This window comes from Gigantopelta aegis, chromosome 15 (assembly GCF_016097555.1).
Source record: "Gigantopelta aegis isolate Gae_Host chromosome 15, Gae_host_genome, whole genome shotgun sequence".
In the NCBI taxonomy this organism is placed as follows: domain Eukaryota; kingdom Metazoa; phylum Mollusca; class Gastropoda; order Neomphalida; family Peltospiridae; genus Gigantopelta; species Gigantopelta aegis.
This window is the reverse complement of record NC_054713.1, coordinates 15,432,789-15,455,670: the sequence shown is the minus strand read 5'-3', so window position 1 is coordinate 15,455,670 and position 22,882 is coordinate 15,432,789. Positions and strand designations below refer to the sequence as shown.

The following is a 22,882-nucleotide window of genomic DNA, read 5'->3' as shown; positions in this document are numbered from 1 at the left end:
TTTTTTAATTTTAGGAGTGACTTGTTATTAAGCTGGACAAGACTGTTAATTTAAATATCTGTCAGATATATATTGAAACAAGTTCCAGCACAAAAACATATTGAAATGTTTAAAAGAAATTACCCAGCCTTAGTTCCAGGCTGGCTAAGGGCCTTATGTCATCAGTGATTACAAGAGTTATTAATCATCAGCTACTGGATGTCAAACATTTGGTAATTCTGACATATAGTCTTAAGAGAGGAAACCCGCTACATTTTTCCATTAGTAGCAAAGGATCTTTTATATGAACCATCCCACAGACAGTATAGCACATACCACATCCTTTGATATACCAGTCGTGGTGCACAAGTTGGAACAAGAAATAGCCCAGTAGGCCCACTGACAGGGATCGATCCTAGATAGATCGCGCATTACGTGAGCACTTTACTACTGGGCTAAGTCCCGCCCAAGAAAGTAACCAATTTGTGGTTTGTGTGCAGGTAAGTTGTGTAACCGACACACAAACAAAACAACAGTTCATGTGAAATATTGTGCCTTGGTTTGTCTCACCTGTTTTGAAGTATTGTGTCTTGGTTTGTCTCACCTGTTTTGAAATATTGTACCTTGGTTTATCTCATCCGTTTTGAAGTATTGTGCCTTGGTTTGTCTCATCCGTTTTGAAGTATTGTGCCTTGGTTTGTCTCATCCGTTTTGAAGTATTGTGCCTTGGTTTATCTCATCCGTTTTGAAGTATTGTGCCTTGGTTTGTCTCATCCATTTTGAAATATTGTGCCTTGGTTTATCTCATCCGTTTTGAAGTATTGTGCCTTGGTTTGTCTCACCCATTTTGAAATATTGTGCCTTGGTTCGTCTCACCCATTTTAAAATATTGTGCCTTGGTTCGTCTCACCTGTTTTGAAATATTGTGCCTTGGTTCATCTCACCTGTTTTGAAATATTGTGCCTTGGTTTCTCTCACCTGTTTTTAAATATTGTGCCTTGGTTTCTCTCACCTGTTTTTAAATATTGTGCCTTGGTTTCTCTCACCTGTTTTTAAATATTGTGCCTTGGTTTATCTCACCTGTTTTGCTGAATAAGAACCTGCAGCGTGTCTTGGTTCACAAGCTGAGCGTCCGAGTCGACAACAAACAGATAGTTACAGCTCTTCTTTATACACTCCTCCCTGGAAACACACAACAAATATGTCAGGACCCATACTTATAACACTTTACAGTCTACAGACTCAAATATCCAATGATATCACACACATACAATCTGTCTCAGACTCTATTAGTTTTTGGTTTAACGACACCACTGGAGCACATTGATTAATTAATCATCGGCTATTAACTGGATGTCAAACATTTGGTAATTCTCACTCATAGTCATCAGAGGAAACCCGCTACATTTTTCCTAATGCAGAAAGGGATCTTTTATATGCACTTTCCCACAGACAGGACAGCACATATCATGGCTTTTGATATACCAGTCATGGTGCACTGGCTGGAATGAAAAATAGCCCAATGGGCTCTCTGACCGTGCATCAAGCTTTACCACTGGGCTACGTCACGCGCACCCCTCCACCCCCACCCGCCCCAATATCAACAAGCAATGTATTTAACACTTACACAGCCCAGTTCTGTGCCATTGCCTTTGCAATGTTGTCATATGTCCAATTGTGCTATTGTCTCGTTAATGTCGTAATATGTCCAATATCAACAAGCAATGCATTTAAAACTTACACAGCCCAGTTTCGTGCCATTGATTCAACAATGTCGTCATACGGCCCGATGGAATTCAAGGAATTATACAGATCCTTGTTTTTCTCTACGAATCTTGATACATCTTTTGTATGCCGCACCATCTATAACAAACAATGGATTATATATACACACACTAGGTACCAATTTCATAAAACATCATAAACCTAGTTTTGCAAGTAAACATAAATCTACGACCAAACATTAATTCATATTACCATCAACACTACAACTTTTGTAGCTTGAAGTACACATATTTCATTTTCTTTAGTCTTTACAAGTGCTCCATCTTCTGTAATGAAAGAAGGTTTAGTTTTTTTTCTTTAAAGACACCACTAGAGAAAACTGATTGATTAATCATTGGCTAATGGATGTCAAACATTTGGTAATTTTAACATACAGTCTGAGAGAAGAAACCCATTACATTCTTCCATCAGTAACAAGGGATCTTTTATATGCACCATCCCACAGACAGGATAGCACATACCACACTCTTTGATATACCAGATGTGGAGCACTGGAAAGAACGAGAAATAGCCCCATAAGCCCACTGACGGGGATCGATCCTAAACCGACCGTGCATCAAGCGATCGCTTTACCACTGGACTGTGCCCCACCCTCCTTCTGTAATGCTATCAAACACCTGAAAATTAACACCTGAAATTTGTTTCTCCATGGGCCAAGGAAACTTTTCACCAAATGTTGATGGAAATGGTCTAGTAGATCTGAAGAAATTACAGTTTAAATGCATTTCTCTATATAAATACAGTAAACTTCACCCCATTCTCAGGGACAAACGGGGTATCCGACATCAATAACATTCACAAATGAGATAAATGCACAATGAAAACGGATCACAACAGGGCGATATTTTACCATATTTTATTTACATTTTGTTTTCTGTTCTTTCTATAATACTCAATAATACAAAGTATCAGTATAAAATAAAGTTTGTTTCATTTAACGATACCACTTGAGCACATTGATTTGTTCATCAAGAAATTAACAAAACTCTCATTGCTACAGCTGAATCTGTGATATGCCATTAAACTGCAATGATTATAATGAAAATTTAAATATTGCTTTTTAAAAATACTTCAGCATTATAAAAGACTGACACCGTTCTAAATGAAGATATCAATTTTGCCTGATTATAATGGAAATTTAATTACTGCTCTTTAAAATACTTGCATCAAAATTAAAAGATATGAAAAGGACTTACACCATTATGAATGAATACATCAATTCTGTCTGATTATAATGAAAATTTAATTATAGTGAATGAAAATCTTTAACGTTGGTAAAAGGTTTCTAAAAATACCTTGCATCGCCCGACGTCACGTTAAAAGATACGAAAAAGACATACGGAAACCGAAATATATGAATGAAAAAAGATTTTTTTTCAATGGTGGTTTTTGTCTATTTTATAATGAAAATACCTTGAAATTTAGTTCAAAAAGTGGTTTTAAAGTATTTTCGCTTGACAACTTCGGCACGTCGCAGTAATTTCAGGGATCGATAGATATGTCTAATTGATAATAAATTTGATCGTTTTATGGAAAATTACCAATTATTGCTCTTTAAAAAAAATACTTGAAAACCAATCAGCATAAATACTGGACAGCCACATATAAACGACTTTTTCGTCTAATTTTATCACCACCGATTAAAAGAATAAAAAAACATCAATTATGTCAATTCATATATAATTTAAAATTTTAATTGGTGGTTTTTAAAAAAAAAGTCTTGCATCAACGTGGTTTTTGTTAAAAAGATAGTGAAAAAGACGTACGCCGTTATGAATGAAGACATCTATTTAACATTAAAAGACATGTAAAAGACTTACGCCGTTATGAATGAAGACATCTATTCAACATTAAAAGATATGTAAAAGACTTACGCCGTTATGAATGAAGACATCAATTTTGTCTTTAGGGTAGTTCAGTTCAGAGATCCGTTGGAAGTATTCCTCGATGAAAACAGTGTTGTGTTCGACAAACAGAGCCATCACCACAGTCGGATAGTCGGATTCCTGCAGTGAAAAAACAGAATCAGGGATCAATTTCACAAAACAATATATACCTAATTTACAAGTAAACCACAATTAAAACCATGTTGTGTTCCACAAACAGAGCCATCACCACAGTTGGGTAGTCGGACTCCTACAGAGAAAAACCCAGAATCAGGGATCAATTTCACAAAACAATGTAAACTGAACCTAATTTTGAATATAAATGTAAATTTACCACTAAACCACAATTAAAACTGTACTGTGTTCATCAAACAAAGCCATCACTAAAGGTGAACTTGAACTTTGACCTGATGAAATGCTATTTGGCAGATCACTACCTATAAGTAATCTTGAAAAAATTTCCGTCATGGCCACCACAGGGCATATTGAGAATGCTTCCAACCTTTAATAAGTTCTTTATGATGTCTAGTATGTTTGTGCAAAATCTCACACTTTTATCAAAAAGTGCACGATTCGTTAATTTTTGTGCACATATCCTATGGACTATAACTAAGTGTTGTATCAAAGGAAGGAACGAAGGAAATGTTTTATTTAACGACACACTCAACACATTTTTTATTTACAGTTACATGGGAATCCGACATATGGTGAAGGAGTGCACAGATACTGAGGAAGGAAACCCGCTGTCGCCACTTCATGGGCTAATCTTTCTGATTAGCAGCAAGGGATCTTTTATATGCACCATCCCTATAGACAGGATAGCACATACCACGGCCTTTGATGTACCAGTCGTGGTGTACTGGCTGGAGCGAGAAATAGCCCAATGAGCTCACTGACAGGGATCGATCCCAAATTGACCGCGCATCAAAGGATGGCTTTACCCCTGGGCTACATCTCGCTCCTTTGACCTGATGATATGCTATTTGGTATACCACTACCTATATGTACGTGTTGAATCAAAGAGACAAAATACCTTCAAGACTTCCAAGCTGGCAGGACTGTTAGTACTAGCTGTGCTAATAAAGGTGCACTTGAACTTTGACCTGATAATATGTTATTTGGTATTTCACTACCAATATGTGTGTGTAGAATCAAAGGAAATGTTTTATTCAAGGACGCACTCAACACATTTTTTATTTATGGTTATATGGCGTCGGACATATGGTGAAGGACCACACAGATATTAAGGGAGGAAACCCGCTATCGCCACTTCATCGGCTACATTTTTCAATTAGCAGCAAGGGACCTTTTACATACACCATCCCATAGACAGGATAGCACATACCATGGCCTTTGATGTACCAGTCATGGTGCACTGGCTGGAGTGAGAAATAGCCCAATGGGACCACCGATGGGGATCGATCCCAAATCGACCACTCCTGTGTTGAATGAAAGAGATAAAATACCTTCAGGCCTTCCAAGCTGATCGTATCCTCCTGACACGACAGACAGCCAGAGCTCTGTGTCCACCCATCAGCCAGGTAGTTGGCCATCCGGTTGAACTCAACCTGCAACCACAACACACACATGAAAGGGGCTGCTCAACTATTATGTAACACTCTAGCACTGGATTAAACTTTATTTTAATCAATTTTCAGCTTTGTGAAGTAATACCTTGAAAATCATTAAAATATAGTTAATTTAAGGAATTTTTATTAACTGAAAACGATATGTTGTAGTCACTTTGTATGAAAATTATTAAAATATAGTTAATTTAAAGAAGTTTTTTTATTAGCCGAAAACTATTATATGTTGTAGCCACTTTGTGTGAAAATTATTAAAATATAGTTAATTGAAGGAATTTTTTTTATTAGTGATGTAATGTTTTCAAAATAAATGTCTCATTTTTAGTAAATACAGTAAAAGGCAGCCAGTTCTTGCTGTTTTGTTGCAAATTTTACAAGGGAGTGAGCGGAAGTTGGTAATAAATGTTTTCAAGACAAGTGTCTCATTTTTATTTATTAAGTAAATTGTAGCCATTTCTTGTTATTTTGTTCTTTAACAGATGATGTTCTGTCTAGTACTTGTTTACTGAAACAAACAAACAGAAATACAAAGAGAAAAACTGATCAATAATATTGGTCAATTTATATCACTATGACAAGGAAAGCAGAGATATTGAAAAGCATTACGTTATTTTACGACATTACAAAATAGTCTTTATTGAAGTGTATACTTACATCATTTATATTATCATACAGTCATGCAATTAAGTAGAGTGAAACCTGTATTAAACAGCCACCAAAGGGAGTATCGAAAAGTGGCTTTTTAAGACAGTTTGCTGTTTAATACTGATCAGTTTGTACTATTATTAAATGACTTGGGAGAATAAAGATGTGGCCTCTTACCATAGGTGGTTGTTTAATACAGGTGGCCATTGCAGCAGGTTTGACTGTATCATAATTATGTATTCATTTATGTTAGCATTCATAACTAGGGAAATAAAAATTATAATTTCACACCGAGCTAACTCTGTCACTTGCCAACTTCACCAATTGCGAATTTTAGAAACAATTGGCAAATTTTATTTAATTTGGAAAATAAATATCATATAATAATTGTAATTTTATTAGCAAATAACTGGTAATTTTTAAGCTTTAATTGGATGATTTGGCGAATTTTTCTGCTCACCCAGAGTTAGTACAGAATTGGTGTAACGTTGAATATATAAACTTGTTGGTACTAAATTTGAATCAATACAACTTGGCAATCACACAAAATGATGTCACAATACAAAAAAAATAAAATATATATATATATAAAGATTAGCTACTTTTATTGGTCCGTTCCCATGGATGACGATGGGGGTGGTGCCCGACAGAAGGTTGTACAGGTAACTGTGGGATCCCTTGAACTTGATGTTTGTATCAGCTACAAACAGAAAGTGATGGAATTTTACAATAGCTCTGAAACACAACTAAGTATAAACATAACATATTGTTTAAAAAAAAATAGTAAGCATCCAAATCACCTACAAAAAGAGAAAGGAAGGAAGGAAATGTTTTATTTAACGACGCACAGAACACATTTTATTTACGATTATATGGCGTCGAACATATGGTTAAGGATCACACAGATATTGAGAGAGAAACTCGCTGTCGCCATTTAATTAGCAGCATGGGATCTTTTATATGTACCATCCCACAGACAGGATAGTACATACCACGGCCTTTGTTACACCAGTTGTGGAGCACTGGCTACAATAAAGAAAATGTTGGAATTTGACATTAACAATTACTCAACACAACTAAGTATGCACATAACACACTGTTTAAAAAAAAAAAAAAGCATCCAAATCCCCTACAAAGAGAGAAAATGATGCAATTTAACATTATCAATTACTCAAAGCATAAAAATAACAATGTATTCAACATATTAAAAACCCAATTTGTGTTTAAAAAACCCACTTAAATACTGAATTTACAAAACCTGTTTTTATCTTATACATGTGCAATATAACTGCGTATATTTACAATGCTCAAACACCTGCATTTAAAAAAAAAAACAGTATGTAAATTTGGCCCTGCATGTTTTATACTGATGACATTGAAGTATACTGATGGAAAGAAATAAGGGAACACATCGAACTGTAGACCAAATGTAATTCATTACTAGCATAGTAATGTCTGTATTTCATACCAAGTTGTAATGTGGGATTGAATGTCTGTAGTGTTGAATGTATTCCCAGTCAACTTATGACAATATGAATTGATTTTTGATGCAGTCATTATTTCTGGTTGCTATCTGTGTGATCCTTTATTTCTTTCCATCAGTATAGTTTTGCTAGCTTACATACTGCATGCAGAATTGGTCAAAGGTTGGAACATTTTATAGTCAGAAATAAACTATTCTTCAATTAGGCTTTATCCATACAATAAAGCCAATGAGATGAAGCAAGTTATGCAATCTGTCACATACACTAAATGTTGTACAACCCAATAAGGATAACATTACTATATACTTTCCATTTGCGGAAGTGTATTTGTGATAAACTTAGTTTTAGAAATGGCGACATGTATGACAGTACAATCAATCAATGTTGAATATGTTAGCAAGTTAGAAAACATTTAGGAGTTATCCACTAAATGATGCATGCTGTCTTACCGAGAGCCCCATTGAGATTCTGGAAAATGTCAGATCTTGTGTCCAGCTTAATAGCCCACTTATCCTGAAATTAATTAAAAACAGCGTAAAACATAAGGTAAGTGATGCAAATACATATTAAGGAAATGTGATCTTTGTCAATGCCTAACATTAATAAACACTTTTTTTTCGGCAGTCGTAACAAATTTTAATCTTTTAAACCAGTGATTCAACAACTGTTTTGGTCTCTATTTGCTTTTCCTCATACGATCAGAAACATGACCTTGCAATATTGCCGTACCTTCTATTGAACCCGTGTGCCTTTATTCTTGTTAAGATTCTTTTCCACTATAGTCTTCGCATTCACCCACCCCCACACTTTGCACACCCCTTGTACGTTTCCTGAGTTATACTCAAGCCAAGTTACCAATAACCCCTTGTGGCTTCCATCTTGTGCACCATTTTTTGTCTCCCAACTCCTCATGCTTTATAGTCTAATTGCCCTCCCAACCCAATGAGGTAGTACTAAACCAAATAACTTCTGGCTGGGTCAAAGTTTGAGGTACGCCGAACTCTTGATAGAGAAGTGAATGCCACAAGTCCTGTGATTGGTGATAAATGTGAGAGTGTTAGTTGTAAAAAAAAAAAAAAAAAGTTTCATCTGGGCAAGAAAATGTATGCAATTTTATTTCATCTAGTACCAATGTGTCAAGTAGCCTTGTGCTTGAAACATGTATGGGGCACCTGTAAAAAAAAGTACTCGAAATTTGTGTGGGACCAGGGTAGTCATAGACGCTACCCGTTATCTCAGAAATGAGCAGCTTGACCTCCATTTTTTTCTGATTCACTCTAAGGGTGAGGGGTGGTAGTATTTATATCTGTGGCATTTATGTCGATTGCAGGTAGGAGTTTTAGCCAAAAGTTACTATTGTCGTCTATGGGATTTGATTTGGTAGTATACACCCTTGAGGAGTATAGCCCTCCCAGTTTAAGAAAGACTAGTCGTAACAGTAAAAAAGAAGAAGAAACTCAATATGTAGGTGGGAGTCCATAGGCATCCCCCGCCCCTATCTCTCAAACATTTTTGGTTTAGTAATTAATTATGCTTCTGTATAAGGTAAGGGAATCTTGTTTATCAAAGAAAGAAAGAAAGAAATGTTTTATTTAACGATGCACTCAACACATTTTATTTACAGTTATATGGCATCAGACATATGGTTCAGGACCACATAGATTTTGAGAGGAAACCCGTTGTTGTCACTACATGGGCTACTCTTTCTGATTAGCAGCAAGGGATCTTTGATTTGTGCTTCTCACAGGCATGATAGCACAAACCATGGCCTTTGTTGAACCAGTTATGGATCACTGGTCGGTGCAAGTGGTTTACACCTACCAACTGAGCCTTATGGAGCACTCACTCAGGGTTTGGAGTCGGTATCTGGATTAAAAATCCCGAACCTAGTACCTACCAGCCTGTAGACCGATGGCCTAACCACGACGCCACTGAGGCCGGTCTTGTTTATCAGTGACACTGAACTACACTATGTTACATCACATCCTTACCCCACCCCACCCCCCTCAATTAAAAGGTGTTTGGTCTTTTTAAACGACACCACTAGAGCACATTCATTTATTAATCATTGGCTATTGGATGTCAAACATTTGGTAATTTTGACTTAGTATTAGAGAGGAAACCCACTTAATTTTTCCATTAGTAGCATGGGATATTTTATACGCACCAACCAACAGACAGGACAGCACATACTATGGCTTTGATATACCAGCTGTGGTACACTGGCTGGAACGAGAAATAACTCAATGGGCACACTGACAGGGATTGATCCTAGACTGACTGCGCATTAGGTGAACACTTTACCACTGGGATACATCCCAGTCCCAACAATTAAAATGTCCTACAATGTAACATTCATACTTTTTCATTTCAACTTATTTTCATGCTTATAGCCAATTAAAGTTTAAGCATGCTGTCCGGGGTACATACCTGAACCATCTGGGCTGTCTGTCCAGGACAGTGGGTTGGTTGTTAGTTGTTTGTGGTTAGTGAGAGAGAAGAGGGTGTAGTGACCTTACACCTACCCAATGGTAGAAAGAGCCGGTACTGGGTTGCGAACCCTATTCCTACCAGCCTTGTGTCCGATGGCTTAACCATGACACCACCAAGGCCGGTGTATTTACACTTGATATAGACCATATTTAACAATTTTGTTAATCTCATTAATCTTGTTACAGTATATTACATCATAGTGGGCATTACAAGGTCATCCATTCATTAAAGCAATTATATCGGACACATTCTAACACACACAGGTGTCCTGCTATGTTAATGACTGGGGGGCACCAAGCATAATCTAATTTCCTGTACATAATAACCTGTAATTAATACCATCGAAACAACGTTTCTTAAACACCCGTTTGGAGAAAACACCAAGTGTGATTTGTGGTATCAAGATCTATTTAAACTCATTTCATTGCCTGGTCCAATGGAGATGAGCTAGTAGTCCAACGAAATTAACACAACTGAACCTAATTTCTGCAACGGACATATTAATTAATTGTGCAATTTCTGCAAGAAATTACTGCTACATACATATTTTTACTACTACAAATATATGTTATTAAAGGGACACACCCTAGTTACGGCTAGTTGTTAACCATTACGGCGTTGTTTTTCGCTATTAAACCCATTTTTTTACAAATAAAATTGCACTTTACGTACCGTTTATTATTTAGAATATACATTTCCATTCACCTGAAGTGTTTTTTGGTAATCCTGGTAATCCTGGTGTTTGTAATACCACAAAATGCATTTTTCATATTTCTGAAAAACGGACGCACGTTTGAGAAAAAACCGTTGAGCAGACAAGGTCTAATCTATTTTTAGACGGGATATTTCCATTTCAATGTCACAGACGTTGGGTTTTTTTAAATATGTCACCTTTTTTCCTTTCTCACATTATATCAAACATGTGATTAGCTGCTATACAGTGATGACACATGTCAAAGCCAAACTGTTAACTGACATTAACACTACTGAAAGATATTACTGCTTTGATGTACATGTATTAGTTCACTATGTAAAAGCTGCCAAAAATGACTGCTGCATATTTTTTTAAACATGTCATCAAGATGTGTGACAAGTGTCAAAGCCAAACTGATGAATGACAGTAACACTACTGAAACCGACTGCTATACATCATGTACAGAGAAACCTGTCTAAACCGGTTCATGCCATGGATCTAATGTTTATCCGATTTAGACAGGATCGGCACCCTGAAACTTGGACAGTTTTGACAGGATTCCTAAACTGAACAAGATATATAGGGAGGTTCAGAGGCATGCTCCCTGGACAATCCTGAAATAAAGATCCTTAGAGACACATTTTCAAGACAATTTAGTGTTCAAAGTAAAAGTAAGGAAATGTCTTTTATTTAACAATGCACTCAACACATTTTATTTATGGTTATATAGTGCCGGTCATATGGTTAAGGACCACACAGATATATAGAGAGGAACCCCACTGTCGCCACTTCATGGACTAATCTTTTTGATTAGCAGCAAGGGATCTTTCATAAGCACCATCCCATAGCATATACCACAGCCTTTGATGTACCAGTCGTGGTGCACTGGCTGGAGCGAGAAATAGCCCAATGGGTCCACTGATAGGAATCGATCCCAAACCGACCAGACATCAAGCAAGCACTTTACCACTGGGCTACGTCTCGCCCCATTTAGTGTTAAATATTTATGGATGATGAATTTTAAATGGGTTTCTAATGGGTGGGGGAGGGGATGGTTACTGGACCCCTGCGACTCACCAATGCTTTAACCAAATGTTGACCAGCCTCGATAAATGTCGTGGTTAATCCATCAAACACAAGGCTGGTAGGTACTGGGTTCGCAGCCTGGTACTGGCTCCCCACCCAGAGCAATTTTTAATAACTCAATGGGTAGGTGTAAGGTAACTACACTGTTTTCTCTCTCACTAACGACCAACAACTAACCAACTGTCCTGGACTGACAGCCCAGATAGCTGAGGTGTGTTCCCAGGATAGCATGCTTGGATATGAGCATGTAAATAAGTTGAAATGAAATAACCAAATGTTAAAGTGGCTCAGAGACATCTTTTTTGGGGCAATTTAAAGGGACATACCCTAGTTTTTAAACACTAAGGCATATTTTTTTTACTATAGTCGTTTTTGATAACTGAAATGATACTTTACTTAGATTTTATGGTTTAGATTATCCACTTCCGCACATTCGAAGTGTTTTTGGCCATCCTGGTGTTTTTAATATCACAAAATGCATTTCTCATATTTTTACAAATGCACGTGCGTTTGCGAAGGAACAGTTATGGAATCAAGTTTTAGTCTATTTTTAGAGGATATTTCACAATTTCAAAGTCACAGACTAATGTTTATTTCAATTGTGACTTTCAATTGTGTAAATGTGTTACAGGTTTGTAGATTAACTAAACCTAGTGTTAATTTTCACGTGTTGAAACTAGTGTCTGTCCCTTAAATGTTGAATACTGTGGATGATAAATTTTAAAAAACCAAACACGTCACTGGATCTACCAATTATGCTTTGACCAACTGCTGATTCAGTTAGACAGCTGCATGGAAATCATCAATCTACTGAATCTAATTATCATTGCAAGAGATAAAAAAGGAAGAAGGTAATACAAACCCTGAGTGATTCGTTTAGGAAGATCTTGGTGTAATATAGTTGGTCATCATCTTTGTTGTTCACTTTGGAGTGTGTCACAATTTCATACAGGTCACTAGCATAACCAATAAATCCTGGAAGAAAGGAAGGAAATGTTTTATTTAACAACGCATTCAACACATTTTATTTATGGTTATATGGCATCGGAGATATGGTTAAGGACCACATAGATATTGAAAGAGAAGCCCACTGTCGCCACTTCATGGGCTACTCTTTTCTATTAACAGCAAGGGATCTTTTATATGCACCATCCCACAGACAGGGTATTAAATACCACGGCCTTTGATATACCAGTCGTGTTGCACTGGCGGGAACAAGAAATAGCCCAATGGGTCCACAGACGAGGATCGATCTCAGACCGACCGCGCATCGAGCAAGCGCTGTACCGGTAGTGACAAAAATAAACATTTAATAAACTTACAAGTGGAATGAAATAGAGCAGTGGCATACCTAAAGGGTATGGCAGGTATGGTATGTGCCCTGGGCGCCACTTTAAAGGGTGGCACCACGGAGCTGTTTCTATTAAAGTCGGACATTATCTAAAAAATGGGTGTCGGATGTTTGGACAGGGGCACAATTTCAGTGCTTGCCATAGGTGCTATTTTCTGTAGATACGCCAGTGAAATGGAGTCAGGATTAATTAATATTCACACAGAATGATAAAAAATTCAGTTCAAACTGACAAAAAAAGTAATAATAAGTAAATTACACACATAAATAAACCAATGAATGAATGAACGAACAAATGAATGAAAGAAGAAACAAATAAATTTCACTAACCACCAGAGTTAAGAAACCTCTTCTCAGTAATTTTTACAGGAGGGTAATCTTTCTGTAAAATATAAAGTCCTTCATAATATACACGCTGCTCTAAGTTTCATTTAAGTCAGTGATAACTTGATATCTCAATCTTCAAAAGCTTTAAGAATATAACAGCTATTGTTAACAGTCAAAAATATTACCATGCCAGTAAGCCTATAATATTTACAAAGTTTTTATTTTGCATACCAGAGCTTTATCAGACTTGCAATATATTTCAGAATGTTGTTAAAAGAAAAAGAAATGTTTAATTTAACGATGCACTCAACATATTTTAAAGATGGTTATATGATGACAGACATATGATTACAGATCACTGAGATTATTAGAAAGAAAACCTGTTGCCGCCATTCGATGGGCTATAGAATAAGACAGCAGAAAAAAATTAGTATTCAGATTAGAAATGACATACATGTATCCAATGTTGAATAAACTCACCGCAAGTTTTGAATCAGGCCAGCAAAAGCCTTCTGCAGAAAACAAAACACGAGCATCAAACTTGACGAACTTTTCCAAGATGGCTGGTGCTCCATCAGTGAAGACAACATCATAACTATAATGGGGGAGGAAAAAGTATTTTAAATAATGATGATAGGTCATTTCAAGTGAGTATCCAGGGAGACGTGACTATGCAAAAAATGTGCCAAATTTAATGCACAGATGAAAAATTATGCAAAACTACACTCATGCGAGCGATGTGCAAATGAAATTATGGTTCTTGCTGTTTTCAGAGACTGCTACATGCTATTGGCACTTGGAATTCCATTAATGTTAGATCTTAAAACTTAAATTTCCCATTTTCAAAATGTCTGAATCTGTCAATGAACTGGGGGGTTTTATTCTGTAAATACTGCATTAAAATTGTACAAACTGATGTAAATGTTGTAATATAATTCTATAAATTGTTTTAAATGTTGTAACAAAATTTTATAAATTGATGAAAATGCTGTAATAAATTTTTATAAATTGATGTAAATGCTGTAATAAAATTCTATAACTTGATGTAAATGCTGTAATAAAATTCTATAAATTGATGTAAATGCTGTAATAAAATTCTATAAATTGATATAAATGCTGTAATAAAATTCTATAAATTGATGTAAATGCTGTAATAAAATTCTATATATTGATGTAAAATGTAATAAAATTCTATAAATTGATGTAAATGCTGTAATAAAATTGTACAAATTGGTGTAAATGCTGTAATAAAATTCTATAAATTGATGTAAATGCTGCAATAAAATTGTACAAATTGGTGTAAATGCTGTAATAAAATTGTACAAATTGGTGTAAATGTTGTAATAACATTCTATAAATTGATGTAAATGCTGTAATAAAAATACAAAATTTGGTGTAAAATATTGTAAACTCTACAAACTGGTGTAAATACTGTAATAAAAATGCACAAACTGCAAACGTAAATTATGTAAAGTGAATGTGAAATGTTCTCCTACCTGTCAACAAACATAATGAGTTGCTTATCCTTTTTCTTGTATTTCTTCAGTCCATTGATCAGCAGATTAATTTTGTGTCCTCCACCAGCGTATCTCGCCACATCCCCTCCATCCCACTTCTCACCAAGACCTAAAACCTGAAGAAAAAAAAACATACATGTGTTTGTATCATGTGTATACAGTATTTGAAAGTGGGTGGGGGTACTATCAATGCAATACTCTGAAGGATGAAAATACACGTATTTGAGGGCCTGAACCTGTTGGGGAGGGGACGGACTTAGCCGTGTGGTAAAACGCTTACTTGATGCACAGTCGGTCTTGGATCGATCTATGTTGGTGGCCCTATTGGGCTATTTCTCATTCCAGCCAGTGCACCAGGTATGTGCTATCTTTTCTGTGGGATGGTGCATACAACAAAAGACCCCTTGCTACTAATGGGACATTTTTTTAAGTACATGTACCAAATGTTTGACATCCAATAGCCGATGATTAATAAATCAATGTGCTCTAGTGGTGCCATTAAACAAAACAAACTTTAACTATAGATGTTTAAATATAGCATTTCCAGTCTTCTGAACAGAATAACAGAAAAATGGGGGGGGGGGGGGGGGCATCATGGCCATCATTCCCCAGTGTATATACTTAAATTAAACTTCAAGAGATTATGTTTTAAAAGCATTCACCACAAGAGCATGAACATAAAATAATAACACTCAGCATAGGTGTGAATCTAGGATATTTTGCAGGTGGTCTACATGAAGAAAAATCAACCTCCACTTAGGGGATTCGAACCACAGACTCTCAGTACGAGAGTCCAGCGCTCTACCAACTGAGCTAATAGGGAACATTCACAAGCAAGAATGATTTATTTAAAATAAACATTCAATGTTAAATATACACCCATGTATTATTAAAATAACATTAACACCCGTAACAATTACTTACAATAAACATTTAAAGTCAACTCCATACAATGATACATGTACATAATGTATTTTTAAAATAACATTCATCCAAAGAATAAAGTTCTATTCAACAAAAGGTCAAAATGTAATTATAAAAACAACAAACACTCCATAAACTACCATTCTTAAAAAAACATGCTCTAACAAATGCATTGTACCATGATTTGGGGTTTTTTCTCTTTGATATCAACTGGGGTGTAACTGCAATACCATGGTATAACTGAAACTGTGCTGGTAACTGAAGTTAACTGCACAGTTTTTAGGCCACACCCCTCACAGACGCATCAATCATGGTACAAAACAGTTATATCATTGGTTTTGATTCGTTAACTGTATTTAGACGGTGGGCACTCGACTCCGTTTCGTGCCGCCGTTTAAATACAGTTTACTCGTCAAAACCATGATATAACTATTACTTATTTAAAGAATATCAATGTTAACAGTTAAATAGTTGATGAACTAAAACAAACATTTTATAACAATGTATTAAAACAACATTCACCTTTCAAAAACAAACAAATCATAGTGACATTAAACAAAACAAACTGTAACTTTAAATTTAAACCGGACACAAACATTATTAGCCATTTGGTAAATTAGGTCAAAAAATGTGCAGCCAAATTCAGATTTGAAATAGGCAACTAAAATGGCAGTCCATCTAAAAGTGGCAGGCAATTTTTGAATTGAGAGTTTAGCAAATTATGGTGTTCAAAACAACAAACCTCACCATTATCACTGTTACTCTTGCTCCTTATCACTCCCCTGAGACTACAGTAAAGTACTCTTATAAGGAACCAGAAGGGACCATGATAGTTAGTTTGTTATAGCAGCAGTTATTTGTACACATTTGCATAAGTTGGTCATTAATATATAGGGAGCCAAAACGGGACTTTACGATCAGTTCATTCTCTGCAGTAGTTCATTATAAGCATGTTCGTTATAAGTGCACTTTACTGTTAGTGTATATATATGATCAGTTCATTCTTAGCTGTAGTTTGTTCTATGATCAGTTTGTTCTATTCTTAGCTATGCAGTAGTTCATTCTATGCAGTAGTTTGTTCTATGCAGTACTTAGTTTGTTCTAAGCAGTAGTTTGTTCTATGCAGTAGTTTGTTCTATGCAGTAGTTTGTTCTATGCAGTACTTAGTTTGTTCTATGCAGTAGTTCGTTCTATGCAGTACTTAGTTTGTTCTATGCAGTACTTAGTTTGTTCTATGCAGTAGTTCGTTCTATGTTTGCATAAAGTATTTAAATTAAGAACAATGAAATTAATACAAATGTCCCATTAATTTACGGAAATACACAAACAGTGCATACCAATACTACTACAACAACGACAACAATAATGATGATAAATAATAATAATAATAATAATTATTATTATTATTATGATAGTATTCAATTTAAAAAAAAAAACAAAAAAAACAACCCTACCTACCCTAATTTTTGGGGGGATGCAATCGGAAACACCTATTTTTTGTTTTGGCCTTAGTTTGTTCTATGCAGTAGTTCGAACTATGCAGTACTTAGTTTGTTCTATCCAGTAGTTCGTTCTAAGCATGTTCGTTATAAGTGTACTTTACTCTATATACAATCAGTTCATTCTATGCAGTAGTTCGTTCTAAGCATGTTCGTTCTAAGTGTACTTTACTCTATATACAATCAGTTCATTCTATGCAGTAGTTCGTTCTAAGTGTACTTTACTCTATATACAATCAGTTCATTCTATGAAGTAGTTCGTTCTAAGCGTACTTTACTCTATATACAATCAGTTCATTCTATGCAGTAGTTCGTTCTAAGCATGTTCGTTCTAAGTGTACTTTACTCTATATACAATCAGTTCATTCTATGCAGTAGTTCGTTCTAAGCATGTTCGTTCTAAGTGTACTTTACTCTATATACAATCAGTTCATTCTATGCATACAATCAGTTCGTTCTCTGCAGTAGTTCGTTCTAAGTGTACTTTACTCTATATACAATCAGTTCATTCTATGCAGTAGTTCGTTCTAAGCATGTTCATTATAAAGTGTACCTTACTCTATCAGCATTCTTCCGTAGCATGTTTCATGTTGGTAATATACCTTACTGAATAGCTTCCGTTAGCATGTTCATGGTAATATCTTAAATGGCTCCCCATAATCTTAGTTAGGGGAACAATTGACCACTCCCCAAAATTGTTTTCATGTAAAGGTCTGAAATATATTCTCCATATTCAAATTTTAATTCACATTTGGCAATTACACAATGACAGGTTAAACCCAGATCATAAAATGCTTACCTTGACATCTAATCCGTATTTCTTGGTGGATGCCATGAACCTCTTGAAGCCATCGGTCTCGGAAGTAGCGACGGTCATAACAATAAGACCTGAATGTAATTAAACAGAATACAGGTATTCAAGAAAATTAACATTTTAAAAGAACATCACAGCACAACATAACAATAGCTGTAATTAAACAGAATAAGTTAGTCAAGAAAATTGACTGTGTTCTAGTTGTATCTTGGTTATCTGAGAGGATAAGGGATACAAGTATACTCAATACAACCCCTGTAATTAAGAAAATGTCCACAGCAAAAAAAGAAGAAGTTTGTTTTGTTTAACGACACCACTGGAGCATATTAATGAATTAATCTTCGGCTATTGGATGTCAAACATTTGGTAATTCTGACTCGTAGTCATTAGAGGAAACCCGCTACATTTTTTTCTAATGCAGCAAGGGATCTTTTATATGCACTTTCCCACAGACAGGAAAGCACATACCACTGCCTTTGTCCAGTTGTGGTGCACTGGTTGGAACGAGAAAAAACTCAATCAGTTGAATGGATCCGCCGAGGTGGCTCGATCCTGCGACACAAGCACCTCAAGGGAGCACTCAACTGACTGAGCTAAATCCCACCCAGCAAAAAAAGTGCCATGAAGAATTAAAACTCAACAGCACTTTCCACAGCTTTTCCGATTTCTGTTGTCAGTTGTAACAAGAATTCCATGGAATTACTTGTCTTGTCTAACATACAGTTTTACAGTGCACTGTGATGAACATTCAGTGGTGCAACTATAAACCAAGTTTCATTGACCTGAGGCTTATGAGAAACTAATCTAAACACAAAACTTAAACACAAACATTGACACTATTGCTGCCACTGCCATCATCATAAAAGTAATGCCTATATTTTGCTTTTGACTTCGTAACTGATAAAAAAAAAAGTTCACACATTCAGGGCTAGCTCTGGCATTCGCCAAATTCACCAATTGCGAATTCTGAAAGCAATTGGCGAATTTTATTTTAATTTGGCGAAATAATTTTTAATCGTGGCTAGTACATTTTTAAATTCACTGATCCCATAGCTATTGGATTTTACGAAAATTCTAGAAGCCTTGCTTGTTGAAAAATCATAAAACAAATCTGCAGGTGAACAATATCTGAAAGTCATGATTCTGTTAGCACTGTTTTAATTGGTCAGTTCACCTGGGCACTGGATTACAAGGCTGTATTTCACATCTATTGATAGAAAGACCTGGCAGTATAATCCATTTAAAATGAACTTTGGTTTAAGTAACTTTCTTACACACCTGTTGGTGAGAACACCATGCGTTATTTGTGACAACACATACCCTGTTTACACACGTATGTGTGTTAACAATTTCAAGACATACGACTGGCTGCTCCTCAGTGATGACCAGGTCACCAATGCCATATAAACAACACGATGGAAACCAATTACCGTGTGACATATAGTTAACCTGACAATCATGTGTATGTGACATGTAAGTCAGCTAGAAGTGCAAAGGGTTGTAAATATCGCTCGTTAGATACATTTTAAAACAACTCGTGAGATATAAATGTTATCCAACAGCCACTCATGTATTATTCTCTATTTAACAGTCCCAACAATAGTGAGAATTATTTGCCCTTAACAGGTACAGCAGAAGCAAGTAGACATTGGGGAAGCTGACAGATCGAACACACAAAGTAACGTTTTTAGGGGGATCAGGGGTATGCTTTCCAGTAAAATTTGGAAAACTAGATGTCCTAACATGCAATTTCCTGCATTCTACAAGTAAAATCATTTCTGCCTTAAAATTTACTACCAATATTTTTTATTCAGAATTATTGGAGGGGCTATAGAACCCAAACGACTCTGTCGTGCCTGCATAGGAACAATATCTGATAGTCAATATTCTGTTAGCACTGTTTTAATTGGCCAGATCACAACAATATCTGATAGTCAATATTCTGTTAGCACTGTTTTAATTGGCCAGATCACCTGGATACTGGATTACATAGTTTTATTTCAGATCTACTGACTCAAAAATCAGGCAGTATGATCCATTTCAATGAACTTGAGTTTAAGCAACTTTAACATTGCCAACAGTAGTCAGCTGTATCTGCCATTAAACTGAATTTGTCAAATTTGATAACAGATACACCCATTGTGCCACATGCTGCTCCCATGGAAAGAGCTTCCTGTCATCATCAAGTCTACATTGTAACATTCTTGGTACCTGATAGCTACGTGACCCACTGCACGCAGCAGGTTAACACAAAGTAACACATTAATAAAACAGAGGAACAGAGGAGTATGTAAAAGTGTAACAGTTTAGAACAAAGTAAAACAGAACATATTATTTCAGTTTTAAACATTGTTATACATTTAATCACAAGGTAATAATTTGGAAATTTATAATTTAAAAAAAAAGAAAAAAAAAGAAGAGTTTTTCATTTTTGTTTTCAAGTTTCTTAAACCAACTAACAGACTACAGCAACTTTTTTTTTACAGAATTGAATTCAACATCAAAAAAGTTATAAATATTAGTTGCGACGTCTAGAAAGTTAAGCACTTACCATTACCGGACTTGGATTCTGATGGATTTGGTACAAAAAATACCAGCAAACCAACCACTGGCAGAAAATTCCAAAACATTCTGATAATTATCCAAGATTTAAATCACGTCGTCTGCTTGCTAATTAAACCCAAAGGTTTTTACAATATCTACATAAAAACCACGAGACGCGGGTACTGTCCAAAACTGCATGCAAAAACTTTAGTTTAAAAGCGTTCTTGCCACATCACAAGTTTGTGCCTGGAAGTAATTTGACACCAGCAAGGAACCACGGAACCGCTGCACACCAAAATGTTCCCAGACTGACTTAACCAGCCGATAATTCCGGAAGTGATAGTCTCGATATATATCATACTAGTAGTCCAATGAGAGAGCGGGGCCTTCAAAGGGTAGACAGGAAAACAACGTTTGCCATTAGAGCGCGTTGATCATCGAATACTGCATGTCAAATATGTGGTAATTCTGCCACGTAGTTTTCATTTAAAGTTTGTTTTGTTAAACGACACCACTAGCTAGAGCACGCTGACAGCATTGCAAATATTTTATAATTCTGACACAGAATACAGAGGAAAACCGCTAGATTTATTTCATTAGCGACAAGGGAGCGGGACGTCGCCCAGTGGTACAGCGTTCGCTCGATGCGCGGTTGGTGTGGGATCGATCCCCGTCGGTGGGCCCATTCGGTTATTTCTCGTTCCCGCCAGTGCACCACGACTGGTGTATCAAAAGCCGTGGTATTACCATGTTTGTGGGATGGTGCATATAAAAGATCCCTTGCTGCTAATCGGAAAAGTAGCCCATGAAGTGTCGACAGCTGGTTTCCTCTCTCAATATCTGTGTGGTCCTTAACCATAAGTCTGACGCCATATAACCGTAAATAAAATGTGTTGAGTGTGTCGTTAAATAAAACGTCTTTCTTTTTCATTAGCGACAAGAGATCTTTTATAGCAACAAGTGATAATCATATTTTATATAAACTTTCCCATAGACAGACATTAATAGTCACTGGCTGAGATGGGAAAAAAGTCAATGGGCCCACACAGAGGGTTCGATCCTAAGACTCGAGCGATCTACCGCCTAAGTGCAGGGCGCACATTTAAGTCAATACTTTTCTTAATGTGCAGGGCGAATTGCTTCCTTCTCTTTAGCAAATTTAAAACGGCTGGGAATTTTTTTATGTTGTTGTTGGAAGATTTAATTTATTAATACAGGCCCGTAGCATGGTGGACATTATTGGGGGGGGGGGGGGGGCAATTGAACTAGCGCCGAGATCGCGAGTTATTTTTTTTTTTTTTTTTTTTTTTTTGGGGGGGGGGGGGTCCGGGGGCATGATTCAAAGGTTATTTGCCCGTTACTGTAACTCTCGCCGTTAATCTCGATCCGTTAATCTCGCTACAATTTTTACATTCAGTCGAGATGTAAAGGTTATCAAACAAAATTATTGGGAGGAGGGGCCCCCCTGGCCACCACCCCCACCCCTGCTACGGGACTGTAATAATGATGCAAGTACTTCAATCGGGATTTAGTGAATACGGTAGGTTATACATTTTTGGTTTGCGTGTCCATTTGTTGCACTATTTCGGTTGAGAAACAGTTGAGACATGGTGCCACAAGTTTTGAATACCAGCTGTATATAAGGTATGTGACAATATTCGGACGTATAAAAACACACACTTTCTACGCTCCTTCGGACTACCGTCCGGGATAGATTCCCTATCGCAACACCAGATGATCTATTCGAAATAGTGTCTCCCTCTATGAGTACTCGCGTACTCGAGCACGGACAGAGTCTAGCATTATTCGAGTCTGTTCACCAGACAAGATTCAAGTACCTGTGCAAGGGAGAGCACTCTCATTATTTAATTATGTTTTCAACGTCATTTTGCAATATGCTTGCAGCCAGTTACATTATAGGGCTATAAGAATGTGACGAACGCAGGCCCGTACGCAGGATTTTTATTGGGTGGGTGCGAATTGCTCGTGATGGGACCAATCAACATAAAAATAACCCCTCAAAACAACATCTGCCCCGGATTGGGCCCCTGGCTTCCAGATGTCGAACCCGGGGTGGACATGTTCGAAACCTAGTGGTATAGGAGCATGTTAAAAACATAATGATAACGATAAAAACAACAACGATTACGTAACGTTATTTAAATTTTATAGAGAAAAGTGGACCTTTAGTAATTTGGTGTGGGGGGTGCGCACCCCCCCACCCCCCCGTCGCGCACCCCCCCCCCCCCCCCCCCCCCCTGCGTACTG

General features: G+C 36.5%; 1 protein-coding gene across 2 annotated transcripts in view; it reads right to left on the bottom strand.

The window, feature by feature from the left end:
- Positions 1-20,914, bottom strand: part of LOC121390029 (multifunctional procollagen lysine hydroxylase and glycosyltransferase LH3-like) — a 46,416-nt gene extending 25,502 nt beyond the window's left edge. For both annotated transcript variants that reach the window (XR_005960144.1, XM_041521731.1), the window contains exons 1-12: positions 20,622-20,914; positions 18,056-18,144; positions 14,813-14,949; positions 13,797-13,911; positions 13,320-13,371; positions 12,501-12,613; positions 7,815-7,878; positions 6,484-6,581; positions 5,117-5,218; positions 3,639-3,770; positions 1,721-1,842; positions 1,060-1,161 (exon numbers count right to left, since the gene is read on the bottom strand). Coding sequence is in view for 1 of the 2 variants with exons in the window: in XM_041521731.1 (XP_041377665.1) it covers positions 1,060-1,161; positions 1,721-1,842; positions 3,639-3,770; positions 5,117-5,218; positions 6,484-6,581; positions 7,815-7,878; positions 12,501-12,613; positions 13,320-13,371; positions 13,797-13,911; positions 14,813-14,949; positions 18,056-18,144; positions 20,622-20,700 (1,205 nt within the window). In the remaining variant the exon portion in view is untranslated. The remainder of the gene's footprint in view (positions 1-1,059; positions 1,162-1,720; positions 1,843-3,638; positions 3,771-5,116; positions 5,219-6,483; positions 6,582-7,814; positions 7,879-12,500; positions 12,614-13,319; positions 13,372-13,796; positions 13,912-14,812; positions 14,950-18,055; positions 18,145-20,621) is intronic.
- Positions 20,915-22,882: the final 1,968 nt, after the last annotated feature.